At 45.3% G+C, this 18,599-nt stretch overlaps 1 protein-coding gene across 1 annotated transcript in view; it reads left to right on the forward strand.

The window, feature by feature from the left end:
• Window positions 1-18,599, forward strand: part of MORN1 (MORN repeat containing 1) — a 58,234-nt gene that overhangs the window by 4,052 nt on the left and 35,583 nt on the right. The window contains exons 4-9 of the mRNA XM_026715774.2: window positions 1,265-1,375; window positions 2,309-2,399; window positions 3,342-3,429; window positions 13,995-14,091; window positions 15,516-15,626; window positions 17,527-17,641. Coding sequence (XP_026571559.2) covers window positions 1,265-1,375; window positions 2,309-2,399; window positions 3,342-3,429; window positions 13,995-14,091; window positions 15,516-15,626; window positions 17,527-17,641 — 613 coding nt within the window. The remainder of the gene's footprint in view (window positions 1-1,264; window positions 1,376-2,308; window positions 2,400-3,341; window positions 3,430-13,994; window positions 14,092-15,515; window positions 15,627-17,526; window positions 17,642-18,599) is intronic.

Genomic DNA, 18,599 nt, shown 5'->3' on the forward strand with positions numbered 1-18,599 from the left:
TTGGATCTTTGAAGCAAAGTGAAGGAATAAAAGGGGCTTCACCTGTTTTTTGTGACTGTGTTTATTTTGTATCCCACCCTGGGTCATCACGCTCCCCTCCAGGTGTGATAGGCAGAAATGGTAGGACATACAGAGCGACACAATTTGGGGAAGACTGACTTAGAGAAAAGGGCTCCAGGGTAAGAGTTTGTGTTGCTGTGAGCTAATGATAAGTATTGAAGCACACCACCCTTCCCCAAGTGTACATGTTATTGTAAACCAAAACTGAACCTAGTAAAGTCACACAAAAGACCCAGTTTTCTTGCCTTCTAGCTAGAAATGTGAATGTACGGCTAGTCCATGACATTTAGCAATGATTTAGAGGCAAATGAAAAAAGTGACCTTACGATCCTCACACATACGACCATTGTGGTGTCCTCACAGTTGATCAAAATTCAGGTGCTTGGTCACCGGCATGTAAGTATCACAGTTGAAGCATCCTGGGGTCACGTGCTCGCCATCTGCTAACCTTCCCAGCCAGTTTGTGACAAGCCAAGCCAATGGGAGGGGGAGCCAGATTTGCTTAACAACCTCATGATTCACTTAACAACTTAAGCACCGTAGCAGAAAACGACATAAAAATGTGTGCGTGGCTCACTTAAAACGGCCTTGCTTAGCTTTTCTGGCCCCGATTGTGATCAGAACTGAGGTCTGCCTGTATACTACTGCATGTGAAGTGGCTAAAAAGCAACCTCATCCTTCTTAGGATTAACTTGATCGACACGCCTGCTTTGTCCCAAAGGACTTAGGATTCTCTTTTAATTATATTCAGCATACCTCCTCCTCCGTAAGGCATTTGAGTGAACGTACGCCATCAAAAAGCTGTTAAGTTGTCTATGAAATAAAAGTACTTCTTCATCTCCTGAACTATTAAAAAAAAAAAAAATATCTGAAATCTCTTTTGTTCTTTTCCTTCTTTTTTTTTCTTCCCCTACGCAGTAACACTAACGTCTTTTTAAGATACCTTAGTATGAAAGACCTGAAGGAATAGCGGCTCTGATTCCATTAGTTTGTAAAATAAAGACCTAATGAACGCTTCCTTTGTTCTTGAAGCTGTCCTGATAATAATAATAATAAAAAAAAGCAGCTGCTAATGACTCAGTTGGAATGTCTCACGCTGAGAAAGGCACCATCAAAATCTTTATGGGAATAGCAAGGATTATTAAACTGCATTTGCCACAGCTTCCCCCGAGTTTTACTGTATTGTATTTTTTTTTGATTCAAGGGAATACTTATTCCGGCCAATTCCTCTTCGGGGAGCTTCACGGGCACGGAGTTTTCCATTATGGAAATGGGAGCAAATATGAAGGAGAATTCTCTTACGGGGTACGAGAAGGTAAACAGGGGCAGAATCCGTGTAACTAGGGTGGGATTCATCTATCGCGCTAAGCTGGTCTTTATTTGAACATGCTGTGATGCCCAGGTTTACACACACGGGGAAGAATTGACACCATGTTGACACCTGGTGAAGCTAATTCCAGTGGCCTGAACCCAAATTCACTGAAGTGGGAGACTGGGAGAGAAATCTTCTGCTCACATTTATGGGTGGGTTAGTTAATTAGTCGAGAAATGAGACTGTTGAATTCTCAAAAATAGTTTTGGCCTAGGAGCATTGCATTCACGTTCCAGTCTAGTCCAGATGCTGATTTGTAACCAGGGTGCAAGGAAACACAGAAGAGCGCAGAGTTGGAAGGGACCTTGGAGGTCTTCTAGTCCAACCCGCTGCTCAAGTCTACTTCCCAGGCTTGCCGATCCCTTCCACCAGCCGTATCCCAGACTACAGCCAGGGTCCCACAACTGTTAGGGACAAACAGGCAGCAGCATCTGTCCCAAAGTGGAAGGACACCAAAACAGCGACACAAGGGCAATGTTTTGTGGCAAGCGCACAAGTTGTTGTCTTTGCCTTATGGTGTGCATGTGTGATTGTTGGATCCATCTTTGCATTGTCCAGAGGGGTACAGTTGCTGCTTCCCATCTGTGTTTGGGATCAGTTTAGTTGCGTAGCTAGTGTTTTTCTCGTGTCAGCACTTCCCCTTTGCACAAATGCTTGTAACTCACAAGAGCAAAAGTCGTTTTCTTCCAGCAACAAAACATAAAACGATCCCAGCGGGTTTTCTTTATTCACCTTCCCCCACCAACAACTTTTAGTTTTAGCTTTCAAATCAGCCAAGAAAATGACAGTGTTTATGCAGTAATTTGTGATTATTATTATTTTTAAAAAAGCTTTTGGCATTGTTTCTCTCTCTATAACGCAAAGTCTTCTTCATAGGCCATGGGTCGCTGACGGAAAAGGATGGAGTGACTTACCAAGGAAGCTTTCATAACAACAAAAAACACGGAGGCGGAAAAATGACATTCCCGTGAGTTTCTCTGATCATTTTGTTGGCCCTTTAGTTGGATTCAGCCTGAAAGCAGAACTTTCAGGAAGGAGCAATCACCCAAGATCCATAATTGGTTACAGAGCCCTAGAAGAGCCAGAGCAGAAGAGAAGCCGAATGTGGTGTATAACCAATTAACATGGCTTAGTTTGACTTATTAAAGCGCACTCTTTCCCCTCAGTTCCCGTCGTTGTGTCTGTCCTACCGCCATGTGTGAACCAGCCTAGAGGGGCTTCACGTGTGAACAGGACCAGCATGACTTAAATAGCTAAACGGAGCTTGACTTTTTGTGTTCAGATACTGCCAACGTGTTAAAAACAGTAAATTCTCCAAATTAAACTTCACTCTTGTGGACTTCCTGGGGGTGACCCTTGGTTTTGTTTTTTTTTTTTTTTGGCGTGATAGTCTGGGAGGAGTTTTCCCCCTTGCCATCTTTCACGATATCTTTTCAATTTCCTAATTAAGCTTACAGCCCTGTAATTTCCTGGCCATCCAAAGACTTAATTAGGCCAGCTTAGCTTTTGAGCTCAGGTAAGGCTGGGAATTGCTACGTGATGTGGTACCTTGCTTATTATCAGTTGTTTTTCAGGCTACATCACTGATTGTTTTTAAAAATTAGTTTTTTAAACAGCTCATTGCTGTTTTAAGAAATGCACTGTCCTTTAATTGATTTTTACACGGCTTTCCTTATCTCTATCCTATTTTCCTCCAAGGAAAGGACGGCAACAGTGAAGGTAGAAATTTGAATCCAGGTATTTCTACTTCTAGTTGTCACCATTATAAACCTGGCATTCATTTTTGTATTGTCATCCAGATTAGGGGTACTGGACACTTTTTGTCAAAAAAACTTGCCTGCCTTTTCCCCCACTTTAAGGTTCATATACCAAATCACCTAAAATTATTCTCCTGGCTCTTTATTTTTAGAAATGGAGATAAATTTGAGGGTGACTGGATCCTGGATCAAAGACAAGGCCATGGAATACTTCAGTGCCCTGATGGAACCGTGTATGAGGTATGAGAATGTGTCCCTTGGTTTTCCTTTAAGTTCTTTTAAGTTTAAGCCATTTAAACACCTTTCCCGTGCCTCCATCGACACAGCATAAGCTCCCAGACCCAACTGAATATGGCTACGATATCTGCAATCCTGTGATGTAGTACAAAGCTAGAAAATTGAGTCACTTCACCACAATTCGGCTTGATAGGGGTTAGCCTGATTCATGAAACCAACCATTGCTTACTTTTAAACTCAACTTCGTGTGGCTCCCTTTTTTATCCCCAAAAAGCAAGATGGAAAACACTCTTAAATCCCTTGGGAACCCTCATACTGCCCATCTAAGCTTTTGCGACGGAGGGAAACTCATCGAGGAGAGAAGCAACCTAGAACTAAGGAGAAATTCCTGACAGTGAGAACAATTAATCTGTGAAACAACCGGCCTCTAAAAGTTTTGAATACTCCAGCACTGGAAATTTTTAAAAAGAAGTTGGATAACCATTTGTCTGAAGTGGTGTAGGGCTTCCTGCCTAGGGCAGGTATAACTCTGTCTATTCTATTCTATTCTATTCTATTCTATTCTATTCTATTCTATTCTATTCTATTCTATTCTATTCTAACCGAGGCTATTTCCATGTTTATGCTGAGCTAGGCAACTTAGGTTTTAGACTACAACACCCCATCTTCCTATGCCATTCATCCTGCTGGGTGGGTCTGTTGTGAGCTGGAGACCAAAGTTTCCTGTTTAGTGCCGAGTGATCTAGAAATTCCATTTTTTTTAAAAAAAAAATATTGGTGAGGATAAGATTCCTTTTCTTTGGCATCCCCGTGCAACACATGGCCTGTCTGGTCTCATTACTCGGAATGTGCATAAATGGCAATCAGGCGCGATAATGCAGGAAATTAAAAAATAGGCTCCCATCGATGATCCGTCCACTAAGATGTCAGAGGCGTTCAGACCGGTGCTTCCTCGGCCAGCCGAGTATCCATCGATCTAAGCCGACAGAATTTCACAGCTTGGCGTAGCATCCCTTTGCCAAAACGGAAGGGCTTACTCAAACTGATTGGCAGCCCTTCCCCAAATGGCCCTCAACCTACCGGATTGAAAACGGGGCCGCTTTCCTCCCTGACCAGGTGAATAAATATATCACAAGACAGTTGAGTCTTCCTAGAGCAGACGTACCCAACCTCTGGTCTGTTGACCAGCACTGGTCCTCAGCAAGCCAGAAACTGGTCTGCGCAAAGAAGCGAAGCCCCATTTTGCATTGTTCTCAAAGATAAAAGCGGGTGGAACGTCCATTGTATTCTTCCTTGGCATCTGATGCTGAGCTCACAAGTCAGGCCCCGCCGAGGATGCCACAAAACTAAGATAAACATTGTGGCTGAAATTCCAATAACAGGACAGGTTTGCCCAGGGTTTTAATTTCAGTCGTCTTTCACCCATCGGTTCTTGGTTTGGCAAAAACAAACATTTTTTCGCCACAAACACAATTTGCACATCGAGCCCTTCTCGCTGCAAATGTGCCCACGGCAATTTTGCAGGACAGCACTGGGCTATACCTACACTGCCACTGTACTGATGCGGGAGTGCCAGATTCTAGTTAACTGGTTTAACTAGACTCTGGAATTTCTCTTACTCTGGTCCACCTCGCAGGGATGTTGCTCTTGGGGAAAAACGGAGGGAGTACTATGGTAATACTGATTTTGTGTTCAATGAATCCAACCAGCAACTAAGGCTTCCATAAAAGTAAATACTTACTTTTTCTGTCCTCCCAAATGGAGCCTGTTTGGTTCTTGACAGTCTTCAGATTTTAATTCAGACAATCAGTAGGTTGTGACGGTCAGAACGCTGAGGAAAACGTCCTGGGTGAAACGTTTCATGAATCTTTACCTTGCCCCCCCAAATAATTCAAGGAAAGAGTTTTCAAGAAGTTCAACAGCGGTGCCCCATCTCACAAGTTTCATTTCACACTGTGGTTTTTTGTCGCTGTTTGGCTTAGCTCAGTACCTGCGTCAGTCCATTGGGATAGATAAGTCATGATTTACGGCTTAGCGTGATGTCCGAAAGGGTTAAAGGAAGTTTCCACGTGAAAGGGCAAATCAGACCCTTGACCTCAGTTGTGGCAATGAGAAAAGAGCATACTGCTCCTTATCAAGACTGCTTCTGGGTCTGTTTAGGGCACTGAAGCTGACTCATATTTTGCTAAACTTACCTTTTATATCATGCCTGCCTTCTTCCTGAGCTCCTCACGCTTCTTGTAAATTCTCAGACCAAACACTGCCAGTAATTATAGATCGGCTGTTGCAAGATCAATCCAGTGACGTTTCTTAAAAGGCTGCAAACATTTCCAGTATTCCCGCCATAAGCCGTTAACTATGCATGAGAAAGAATTCAGTTTCAGACTCCATTTTCTCCTTATTGCCCTTGTGAATCCTGGAGGTTCTTGCCTTTGGCTTTTCTTTGATCTTTTAATTTTAACGTAATGTTATCAAACACTGCAGATGTCGGTTGGTCTTTTCACAGCCGCTCTCCGTGTAAGGAGGTAGGTTGGCTCTATTTATAGCTCTGGCTGTTTCTTGGCTGTTTCTTTTCAGTGTGTCTGAAAGCTTCAGTGTCATCGTTCTGGATTTTGGCAGTTTGGTAATAAATAAATAAAAAAGAGGCTGAGGCCGTTAGCCATCATGACCGTTAGCCATCAGGAGGAATTTCCTGATTGTATAGACCGTTAGCCAGCAGAATGGGATGCCACGAGATCTAGGAAGGCCTCCTTTGCTACAGGTCTCTAGGGAGAGGCCGTAGGGAGAAATGTCCTGATCGATTTTGCACCAAGCAGGGGAAGAGTCAAGATGACCTCTTATTTTCCTGTTTGTTTATTTATTAGATTTTTAATTCCACCATTATTACTGTACGAGTAACTCAAGGTGACAAATGTACCGAATATTCCTCCTGTCGCCTGTTTTCCCTAGGGCAACAATTCTGTGAAGGGAGTTGGCTCAGAGAAAATGAGTGGCCCAATGTCACCCAGCAAGCTTTTATGCCTCGGGTGGAACTAAAACTCCCTGTCTCCTAGTTTTTAGCCCAGCACCTTTAACAACTACACCTACCCTTCTGCGTACTTCTAAATCAGTGTTTTTCAACCTTGGAAGCTTTTGAGATGTGTGGACTTCGGTTTCTAGAGTCTCCCAGCTAGCGTGTTGAGAAATGCCGCTATAAATCCTTTTTTCTTCTTCTGTTCCTAGCCTTTCAAATATAACATTGTGGGGATGGGATTTTTGAAAGCCTCATTGTGTTTCTGATTTTTTTTTAAAAAAATATTTTTCTACATTCTCGTTTTCATGGCAGCCCCAATATTGACAGTTGAATTTTTTTTTTCCTCTCCTGTTGGCCTTGTACTACTGAGTTACGCAATATTTTGTGACCAAACAAGGATTGTAATCCTTATAATCTAGTGAGGATGAGTTATTTGCCAGCTTGAACTCTTGGAAAGACATAATAAAAATAATTTTAAAAAATTAATAAGCCAGGGGATAATGATCCCGTGAATGCACTGTTGTGTTTGTGTGTAACACGGCACTGGTGACATCTTACTTGCTGAAATACTGTGTTAGCTTGTGGTGAGATGACAGCAAATAAATTTAATTCATAAAGAAGGCTGAAGCATTGCTAAGCTGCCAATGGGGCCATCAGATTTAAACTATCCCATAGTGATGCTGTCTTGTTTTCTACCACTTGATGGCTCCCTCACAATTCGTTTGAAAAGTTTTTGAACGAAGTCAAATAAACAAATGCCATATCTAAATTCCTGGGATCTTTCTGTACTTGAACCTGAGACTGGAGGCAGGTAAGGCCAGGGAGGAGGAAGAAGAAGAAGAAGAATATCCTTTTTAGAGAGCTAACTTAAATTACCTCATAGCTTGTAAAATTCCAAATCAAAATGACCATTAATGGAAGAAACCTACATCAAGGAAAAAGAGAACATCGGACAATGAATAGAATAGAATAGAACAGAATAGTCTCTATCTGGAGACTCTCTTCCCATAAACCACAGCCTGAAGTGACCTAGTGCCCCATCTTCCACATTCAACAGATAAGGGTTGTGGGGAGCGTTGATGCTGGTAGGATAATAGGATAAAATCCAACGATCAATCAGAGAAAGGACGGTCAATTTAAAAACTGCTGGAGAACTTCCCAAACTGTTATTTTATCCCATTGATGAGTTCTGTCACATCGTTATGTATGTAAGCTAACTCTGCCAACAGACATACTTGGAGGATTGCTCACCGACTACTATACATCCAATGAAGGCAACTCGTCACTTCTCAGCTAAAATTTCCCAGTTCCTTCAAATCCTCTTTATAGGACTTAGCTTCCAGTCTCCTGCTTATATATATAGGACATCTCTCTCTCTCTCTCTCTCTCTCTCTGCAGTTAGAGTGTGTGTATTTAATATATAAATATATACTGTGTATGCATGCACACACACAGCATATTCCTATAGCTAGGCAAAATTTTAAAAAAGACAACCTCCTCCTATGCCTGAAGATAAAAGTTTTCGATCAGTGTGCTACCTGCTCTAACTTACGCCGGCGAAACACGGACGCTAACCTCACAATCCATACAAAAGCTCTGAGTGGCGCAAAGAGCCTCGGTAAGCTACATACCCGGCATCACAAGGCAAGATAGAAAGACCCTGCGTGCGGATTAGAGAACAGACCAAGTATACAATGCCATCCAAAGAGTAAAGGGATTGAAATGGAACTGGGCCGGTCGTGTAGCAAGAAGAACCAAGGGCAGGTGGACCAAGGCAGTCACAGAATGGATCCCACTTGATCAAAAGCATCGGCAAACGAGACCTAAATAAGACAAGACGGAGCGTTCGGCCATGCCAGGCAGGGGAATTCACTGGAGAAAGACATTTATGTTGGGAAGAGTTACTGGTAGAAGGAAACCAAGCTGTCAGAGAAGACGGTGGCTGGACACCATCAAACCCGACACCAGCCAGGATATAGAACAAACTCGAAGAAATGTTGTAGGATCAGAAGACGTAGCGAGATCTGGCCCATCGAATTAGCAAGAGTCGGACACGACTGACTGGATCACATCCATATCATCATCTGTTCCTGGATGAGCCACCCCAGAATAGGACAGGCCTGTTTGGACTCAATTCACTGGGAGTATACTTTCCCAACAATTTTGAAAATGTTATTTCAATTGCCGTTGGCTTTATAAACTGCCGTTTCTCCCTCTTGGCTGTCGTTCCCAGATCCTTTTTGCAACTAGCAAATAACCTCACACCTCCATCACACCAGCTGTTCAGTTCTGCAGATACAGCCTGTCTTCTTCCAGCGCTCCGAGTCGACATAAAAGCGCCAATGCCTTTGATTACTATTAGCGCCGTTTTTCCAGATGTGTTTGAAGTGGCACAGAGCGTCGCTCCGTTAAAATGTCGGCCTTGTTTGCCTTTTATTTACGTTCGGAGGGTTGAGCATTTCGTAGCGCCGTTAGTCTTGCCGTCGGTGTCTTCAGTCTCCTGCCTCCAAGCGTGAGCTACAACTCTGAACAGCTGCCAAACACGCTAGCCCGTTTGGGATAACCGAGGGAGGCTACCACCGAAAATCTTTCCCTTGTGGAAATCAGTGTTCGTGTCGCTGGACCAACTTCCAGATTGTAGGTTTTGCTTCTCTGTAGGCTTTAGCAGCTCGGAATCTGGTACAGAGGACAGCTTTGAGTACATCGGTTTGAACCTAACCCTTTGCCTGGTTCAGTCTAAAGCAGGTTTCTCAGCTGTGGCAACTTAAGAGCTGTGGACGTCAACTCCCAGAATCCCCCAGCCAGCCTGCTGGCTGGGGGATTCTGGGAGTTGACATCCACAAGTCTTAATATTTTAAAATAATATTTTCTTTCTAAAGCATCTTTTGCTGGGAGCAGGTAGGAAAGGTCCTTCCCTGCTGAAAACCAGGATAAAAATGGAATCTAGCATTCTATCTATGTTTTCTCCTTTTTCTCCTCCAAGAATAATGCTCTTAGCTTAACCCTCCCATTTACCTTCCCAAAGACCCATGAGGTAGACTACGCTGGGCAGGGGAAGATTGAACAACTTCAGAGACTACCAGTTTCGGGATCATAAAGTGAGGTGGATTAATACCTATAAAACCCATAACACAGTTTGTTTGCCTTTGGCCTAGTTTATTGTATGAAGTTAGCCCCTGGATTTTGCTCCGCATAACCAGTTGGAAGAAACCAGTTTTGTTTCCTTAAACAACTGTTTAATAATAACTGGGTTTTTTTTAAAAAAATTTAAAATTCTACTTTGCCTGAAATGTAACTTTAATTACTGGGGCTGGTTCAACAAAGCAGAATCGCATCAACCAGGCCTACAGCATAATGCATGAACCAGCAATTTCTTACAGCAGAATTTAAACAGCGTTTTCAAAGCTTTTCCAAATTCCATTCCTTGCTGCGGATTTGTTCCTTCGACAGAACAAATGAGTGGAGGTTCCCCCTCCCTCCCCCCATTTTCTGACAACATTTCTCTCCTCGCAGGTGGGAAAGGAGCCCATAAGGTGATCCACCTGCTTTGGTGTTGCTAACAGGTGTCTCGAGCAGCGGGTCTTCCTTTGTAAGGGGAAAAAAAAAAAAAAGACAAACGCGGCATAGCCAAAATACACAACGGTGTACAAATAACCACAAAGAAGCAGCACACAGCAAAATGCCCCGGAGCATCTGCTAATGGAGAATTGCACGCTGAAACCAGCAAGGAGCACAATAGTCTCAGGCCGGGGGACAGAGAGGTTGACAGGGGACAGTTTTTAGGGGACAGGCACCTGCTTCTGAATGAGGTCCCTTCTGTCTCCAAGCCTCTGGAGAACTCAGGGAGGAACTGACAGTTGAAAAGCCAGGGTGAAAATCACAGGGTTGTAGTTTCCACGCGCCCGGAAGGCCGCCGGAGAGAGGGCAGACGTTTGAGACCCTTCCGTTGGGGAAAGGCGGAGGTGTGACAAGGTCTCAGCCGGCTAACGGTGCCTTGTTTGCGCTCAGGATCAATCCGACCCACCTCATGGAAATGGATACCGCCGTCGGAGGCTTCCAACAAGCGATCCGAAATTAATTGCAATAAGAGGTATAATAGCTGCTCGGCTAGGAACAGAAACACTGTCAATTAAGTGAAAATTGCTTCCTCAAAAGTTAAATACACGTTTCTTGCCTTTTTAATTTCACAACACCTTTTTCTTATTTGTAAGCAAGAAGAGACTCCCAAGCTGCTATTCACAGTGCTCATTTCCAAAAGATAGCAATGTGTGTGTGTGTGTATACACATACATACATACATATTCATATATGTTTTCTTAAGTTTTCACGGGTACTTACATGTATATATTCATATATGTATATATGTTTGTATATATTAAATATTTCACACGCATCTTACCCATCAAAACCAGGAGGGGGAGAGAAAAAAGTATAATTGCCCCAAACACAATACCGTAACAGCTGCCTCTTGATAAGGCAGCGTAGTAGTTTCCCATTCATGGCTCTTAATGCAGTTAGTTGTAAATATGTATTTATATCTCCATTTAAGGATTCGAAAGCCGAACTAACCAAGGCAGCTGGCCATCTTTTCTTTTTTTTCTTTCTTTTTCCCCCCCCCCCTAAACGGTTCCATATATTTGGAACAAAGGAAAATGGCTGCTTTAAGAAAAAACGGGGAAGAGAATGGGAACAGAGGGCATCCGTGTCCATTAATTTCTGCCCCACTTGGTAAGATTAGGCAGTCCTAACACGTCCAACAGATCGGGATCCAATAGATCCCGATACATCCAGTGCAGGGAATAAACGATTACGTGCGTTGGGAAGCAGATCTTCATCATCTTCCTCTTCAGAACCCCGTAACCTATGGAATAGCTTTTGCCTCCTGCAGTTTGTGGGCACTCCATCACCGGAGGCTTTCTAGAAAAAAATCGGACATCCACTCGTCCAGGATGGCGTAAAGGACTCCTGCCTTGGGTAGGGGGTAGACTAGAAGACCTCCAAGCTCCCTTCCAGCCCTACGAGTCGTATGTTCTGGTTGAGCCTGTATAATTCCCGTTGCCAACTGGGATTCTGTCCCAGGTTCGGTTCTGGACAGTCAGACCCCCTTTTTGACATTCCCTCCTGCCCCATCTGGTTTTGTGCTCCTCGATTAGACGGTGTGTGTTTGTGTGTGTGTGTGTTTGTTTGGAGGGTGGGGGGGGGGAAAGAAACGTGCTTTGGAGCCCAGCCCCAAGCGGATAGCAGCGTGCCTAGAGCCGTCGCTTGACCTTTAATTGGTGTTGGAAAAGACCAGATGGAAACCAACGATTGATTGACTTTAATTGGAAATCCGCAATGGGAGATTGCCAGCTACCGAAAGGTTGCGGCTGCTTCTTCTTCTTCTTCTTTCTCTCTCTCTCTCTCTCCCTCTCTTTTTTTTTTTTCCCTGTCCGGAGAGAATGAGGGCCTAAACCCCCACCCCCCACCCTGTCCCAAGGGGCCTTGGGTGAGCGGCGGTTGCTTGTACATTCGGCGCCCCCCACCGCCTTCTCCACACGCGGGGAGTGCCCGAGAGGACGCTTCTAGGAATGTCAGCCTTTCCAGGCTTCTCCCTGCGTTACATCGCTAAGCAACTTTTGGGAGACATTCGCCCCTCCCCTCTACCCACCCGCCATCTGGGGAAAGAAGGCAGGCAACCGGGCGGGTGGGAGGGTGTGGATTTAAGCCGCAAGGGGAGCCACGTTCTACGTCGGGGAGCAGCCCCGTGATTCAACTAACATATGAACGTGTGAAGAAGTGCAAAGCCAAACCACGGTGTGTGTGTGTATGTGTGTGTGTGTGTGTGTGTGTGTTGTTGTTTTTTTCTCTCTCTCTCTCCTTTTTTTCTCAAAGGATGATGCAAAGGCTTATGACAAGCAGAACACCGGTGATGCACCGGCTGGCTCTTTTCCCACAGTCTGTCGCTGATGGGTATGTGTCCCTCCAGTCCGACTGGCTGGCTCGTGAGGAGGCAGCCACCCTCCTTTCAGCGGGCTAAGGGCCAAACTGCAAGGAGGGTCTCAGAATGGATTGGGACACAAGCCCCCTCCCTTCAAGGCCTGTTCCCACCCACCCGTTCCTCCTGCTGGTCTTCTCATTCCAGGATTGCCTCATCTTAACAGAGGCCTTCAGCCTGTCTTGGACTACACCTCCCCTCGTCCCCAGCTGGAAATCCCCCCCACACCACAAGCCATCCTAGTCCACGAGGCTGTGGCAGCTCCCTGGCCGTCTGGCCTCTTAAGAGGCTGGGAGGTTGCCTGGCTTGCAATGCTGATGTAAAGACCCCACTTCTGGGTGGGAGGGATGTATCTCATCCCTGCCCTGGGTCCATTTCTGGTCTGGGGGAAAGCAGCAGATGTTGACCCTGCGTGTCCACAGGCGGCCTCGGTCCTGGTTCTTGAATTAACCCACATCCTGGGATCACCCAGCGGGTTGAATCTCTTAAATTAGCCACATGGCTTGCGTCCCCCTGACTCTCACAGCTGCTAGCCAGCAAAGGAGGATGCTTTACCAGAGGGGTGGGGGGAACCCAGAAGGATCCCACTTGCTGAACCTTCTCCCCCGCCCGGCACTTTGCTTTTCAATGGCTTGGGCAGCTGCTCCTCTCCTCCCCACCCCTCGCCTCCCACTATTTTGGGCGACAAACTTGTTGTGAGCGTCAAGGAGAGAGAGAGCGGGTGGCAGAATTGTTGAGTCTTTTGGGATCCATCTGGGATTTGCTGGCAGCTCGGATAAATTTAGAGTCATAGTAGCACTTCGTTCCACCCTCCCGTCAGCCGTCAGCGCCTGGATCCCGGCTGTCACACTCCTCCTGCACCCCACCCAGTGCGCCAGCCCGCCCCGCCAGCCTTGGGATTGCCACGTGTGCCGCCTGGAGAGCCCGCAGCTGACCGGGGAAGGGACTCGCCCACGGGAGGCGAAGAGGGAGCCGCCTCCCGTGCTCAGGTTTTTCTACCGTGCCATTCGGGCCGCGTCACAATCTCACAAGGGCCTGCGGTCGTCTTCCGCCGCTAGACTTTTGCAGTTTTGCAGCCCGGTCTTAGGTCCTCTGAAGGTATCCAGAGTCCTAATCTCCCAAGGACAAACACACCAAGTGGCAAGATCAAATCAGGGGAGTCCTGCCCCCCACACCCCCCAAAAGCAAACCACCCCTCCATTCTTCCACGCTCCATTTTGGAGCCCAGAAATGTGTTCCTCTTCGCTGCCCTATCACATCAATGGCATCATTTGGGAGTTTCTTTGGGTGGCCTTCTCCCCACCCCCGCCCCCACGCATCCTTCCTCACCTGCTTTTCCCACTTGAAGATTTTCACAGGGCCAAACCCACCCACCCCCGCCCCTCTCCAGGCCTTTCCATAGCCACCCAGTTGGATATCTTTGGCCTAATCCTTTATATATATATTTTTTGTTTTCCTAGAGTCTCCATCCAAGTTTGAAACCCGATGCTTGCTTTCTTTCTTTTGTCCTGTTCCATTCATTCATTCATTCATTCATTCATTCATTCATTCCTCCTCTCCCCCCTTTTCATCTGTTTGAAGGGACAATGGAGAAACGATATGTTCAATGGACAAGGCTGTATGATCCATTGTTCGGGCGTCATCTACGACGGGCTCTGGCATAACGGTTCCCCTCTGGGTACGTGCTCCAGATTTACGCAGTTCGGCTCGTAATGGGACACCCTCCCGTGGAAGGATGCCCTGCCTTTCCCTTGACTTGATCTGGCCTCAACTCCGCTCTCTCAACTTGTCCAGCCAAAGAGTTTAAAAGCAGCAGCAGCAGCAGCGAATCCACGTTGGGGGTACGGGAGAATTCTCTGGGCCAGGGAGAGGCAGCTGTTTGCAGCAGAACTCAGAAGCCCCGCTTGAAATGCTGGGGGTGGGGAGGCAGGCAGTCCTCTTTTCACACGTGATCCCCATTCAGGCCTCAGGAAGAGAAAAGGAAACTTTAGGAAAATTGCCAGAAGTTTGTGGTGATCTTGGCTGGGGATCCCTTGGATGGACAGTACTATAGCACAGGCAGGCAGGCAGATAGAGATGATAGATAGATAGATAGACAGACAGATAGATGATAGATAGGTAGGTAAGTAGATAGGTAGAGAAGATAGATAGATAGATAGATAGATAGATAGATAGATAGATAGATAGATAGATAGATAGATAGATAGATAGATAGACAGATACATAGATACATACATAGATACATACATAGATACATACATAGATACATAGATATGGGTGGATGGATGGATGGATGGATATAGATAGATAGATAGATAGATAGATAGATAGATAGATGATGAACTTGACAGCTTTAAGACTTGTGGGACTTCCAACTCCCAGAATCCCTGAGCTAACATGACTGGAGGAGGAATTCTGGGAGTTGACGTCCACAAGTCTTAAAGCTGTCAAGTTTGAAGACCACTGTGTTAGAACCACAGTGGCGCAGTGGTTAGAATGCAGTACTGCAGGCTACGTCTGCTGCCTGCCGGCTGCCTGCAATTTGACAGTTCAAATCCCACCAGGCTCAAGGTTGACTCAGCCTTCCATCCTTCCGAGGTGGGTAAAATGAGGACCCAAAATTGTTGGGGGCAAGATGCTGACTCTGTAAAACCACTTAGAGAAGGCTGTAAAGCGGTATATAAGCCTGTGCTAAGTGCTATCATAAAGGCATAGGATGAGGTCTTCACTTAGTGGGACAATTGTTTAAAAGAAAGGTCACATGAACACCTAGTCAGGTTGGCCAAGTTATCTTCTGTCCAAAAAAAAAAAATGATTTCCACAACTGGCGGAAGTCGCTGTGAAAACTAATTTAATTTCCTCCCCTAAACTTAGAGAAATGAAACTTTCTTTGAAGTAGACCAGAATAGACAACGATGCATGTCTTTGCTTCAAAATACGCTCTTATTCATTGCCTGCGTTTCGAGGCTCCCTCTCGCGGGAAGCATTTCACCAATCTCCTGTCCCTGGGTGCCTATTTTTTAGGAAAGAGAATGGTGTTTAAATGTCCCAGCTTGTCTTTTCAGGAGTGGTAACCACCAAACGTCCGTTGAACCTTTGCAGGGCAAGCGAAGACCATGGCAATTGTAGGACCAGAGGTGGTTGACGCAAGTCAAGGATCAGTTCTTACTTTTCACGTCCAGCTGCAGACCGATAATGGAGAGCTTTCTAAAAGTAAGAATGCCACTTTTTATTTTTATTTTTTTGGAAGCTTTGCGTCACTCCGTAAAATAATATTTATGGGTGACAAAAAAAATAGCCCCTTCCATTTCTATGCCATTTCAGACCGATGGTTTGTTTAGTCTCTTATTGAAAACTTCCAGTCTTCTTATTGAAACTTTCCCTGGCAGGAAATTTCTCCTTAATTCTAGGTTGCTTCTCTCCTTGATTGGTTTCCATCCGTTGCTTCTTGTCCTGCCTTCTCAGGTGCTTTGGAGAATAGTTTTCCCCCTTCTTTTTGGGGGCAGTCCCTCAGATACTGGAAGACTGCTATCATATCGCCCCTAGTCCTTCTTTTCACTAGACTAGACAGACCCAGTTTCTGCAACTGGTCTTCATCTGTCTTCATGAAAGTTGTCAAAGTTGACAAACTTCTCAAGCCCATAAAAAATTTTTTTGGGGGGGGAGTATCTGTGCCTGTTCCATTTTGAACAGTGGGAGCTCCATTCCTAGGCAAGAGCGGAGGGGGGGTTGGGGGGGGGTAATCAGGGTACTTTAAGGGGCTGCCATTTTAATTCAAACCTTTTTAGACCTTTCAATCTCAGGAGCATCCAGGTTTCTAGATCACAAATCTCTTCTTTCCCCGTGTCCTTGTTTTCCCGCCCAAGTTTCATTCTTCACAGGTAAATAATTCCACAGCTTTGCACTTCCTGAAATCGGAGCAACAATGACCCTGTACAAGCTACCAGATTAGACGCTGGGCAATTCGAAGCCAAAATCAACTTAAATCATCCTTTTTTTTAAAAAAAAAAAACAAGATTCTCATTTTTCTTGCGAGAGGCTCCAGAGAATCGGTTCTGCTCTCACTCAGCACCTAAGAAACCCCCTTTCTTAAAGACCCTGTGTTAGGATCCCATGGTGGTTTATGCTTTAGACTTCCTCATCATGTTTCTCCATATTGCTAATATCCTCTTAATCCCAGATAACCACAGCCATGCTTGTTCCGAAGAGTCCATCTTAGCTCTTTGCTAATTATTGATTACTATTTAAAAGAAAAAAAAAAAGAACCTGTTTAAAGCTTCAGGGGAAGCCCTGTTTTTCGAAAAGAGGGGAAGGTTTCTGTTGATTCTCGAACCCATTTTGTTTCAAATTACTGCCGGAGAAGTCGAGGCTGCGTGCAGCAGGTGGTGGTAATTAAACGCCTGTAGTTGCCTACGTTTTTCCGGGTGTTTGTGGGCTCATCCGAATGCGCGGTTCGTGTTGCTTTCCCTCCTCCTCTCCTCTCCCCTTTAAATAAAATTTTTTAAAAAGAACAAAAATCGGACCACGTTCTGATTTCGTCCCGTGGGAGAACGATTCTTCTTCCACCGTGACATAGAAATAGAGACATGGTAGAAGCGTAGGGAGAATAATGGTTTGTCCCTAAAAGAGCATTGGAAACAGGATGTGGCAGGATAGAAGGTCGTCCTGGGAACCAATGGGGTTTATTCTGCCCTTTGCTTGGATTCGGTTGCGTGTGTCTTCCGGACAAATGGGGCCTTTTTTCTTTCCTCACAACATTGAGAGCATCTGTTGAAACTCAGTAAGAAGAAATTCAAAACCAATAAAAGGCGGAAATTGTGGGACCCATGGTGCTCTCCGAGTTTCACTGTTTCTCTTGCAAGACGTTTCATTACCAAACGAGGTAACATCATCAGTGCTTAGAAGGAGTGGGGTTTACTCTCTCTTTACATAGCTAGTACTTGACTTACAACCACCCAAATCTCTGTTGCTAAGCAAGACAGCTGTTAAAATCAGTTACCCTCTGTTTTGCCAATCGTTAAGGGAGTCACGGAAGTTCTTAAGTGAATCATCCGGCGGTCATTAAGCAGATGAAACCATGGTTTTCTCTTGGCCTTGTTCTTTGATCTCTTAGGTGAAAGGGGCCGACTGCTGGAGATTACGGCCAGGAACAGAAAGATCACCTGTCCCGAAGGCTATCAAACCAGCTCCCATGAATCGGTGGAAGCCATCAAGAAGCAACCAATTTTGTAAGTGGCAGGTTTCATTTCTGGTGCACCTCTTCTGGATCCCCAGGACTTCCAAGCCATGTTTGGCTTAATCAGAGTCAGGCGAACGCGATACGGAGGGTTAATTCAGAGAAGCGTTGCACCTGATTGGCAAACATCAATCACGGAATTCGAGTCAACCATCGGATGGGGAAAGGAACCCATCTGAACCTCTGCGATAGGCTCAGGGTGGGATCTCCTTAAACACTCCTGTTTTTACTCCGATGTAAAAAAAGACATTGAGACTCTAGAAAGAGTGCAGAGAAGAGCAACGAAGAGGATTAGGGGACTGGAGGCTAAAACATACTAAAAAACGGTTGCTGGGATTATGTGTGTCTAGTCCAAGAGTCTTCAAACTAGGCAAGTTTAAGACTTGTGGACTTCAACTCCCCCAGAATTCCTGAACTAACATGACGAGGAGGAATTCTGGGAGTTGACGTCCACAAGTCTTAAAGCTATCAAGTTTGAAGACCTCTGGTCTAGTCTAATGAAAAGAAGGACTAGGGGAGACATGATAGCAGTCTTCCCATATCTCAGGGGCTGCCCCAAAGAAGAGGGGAGTCAAGCTATTCTCCAAAGCACCTGAAGGCAGGACTATCATGTCACCCCGCTAGTCCTTCTTTTCATCAGACTGGACGTACCCAGTTCCTGCAACCTTTCTTTGTAAGTTTTAGCTTCCATTTGGGGTATACCTCAACCTTATGGCCTGTAAGCTGTGTTTGATGGCTTACCTTCTGCATGAACTAGGCTGCTGTCACTTTGCCAACAGGCCACTCTTAAAACCCACCATTTGATTTCCACAGGGTGGGCAACCCGGCGCCCACGAGCCTGCCTCTCCGAAAGGTTTTGAAAATTAAAATAATTAAACAACTGGAACCGTGCCAAGCAGTGCACTATTCTCTCGCAATATTTATTTCCAAGAATGTTTTCCTGGCGGGTG

The sequence above is a fragment of the Pseudonaja textilis genome, chromosome 18, assembly GCF_049901715.1.
Source record: "Pseudonaja textilis isolate UNSWEBS1 chromosome 18, rPseTex1.2, whole genome shotgun sequence".
Lineage (NCBI taxonomy): Eukaryota > Metazoa > Chordata > Lepidosauria > Squamata > Elapidae > Pseudonaja > Pseudonaja textilis.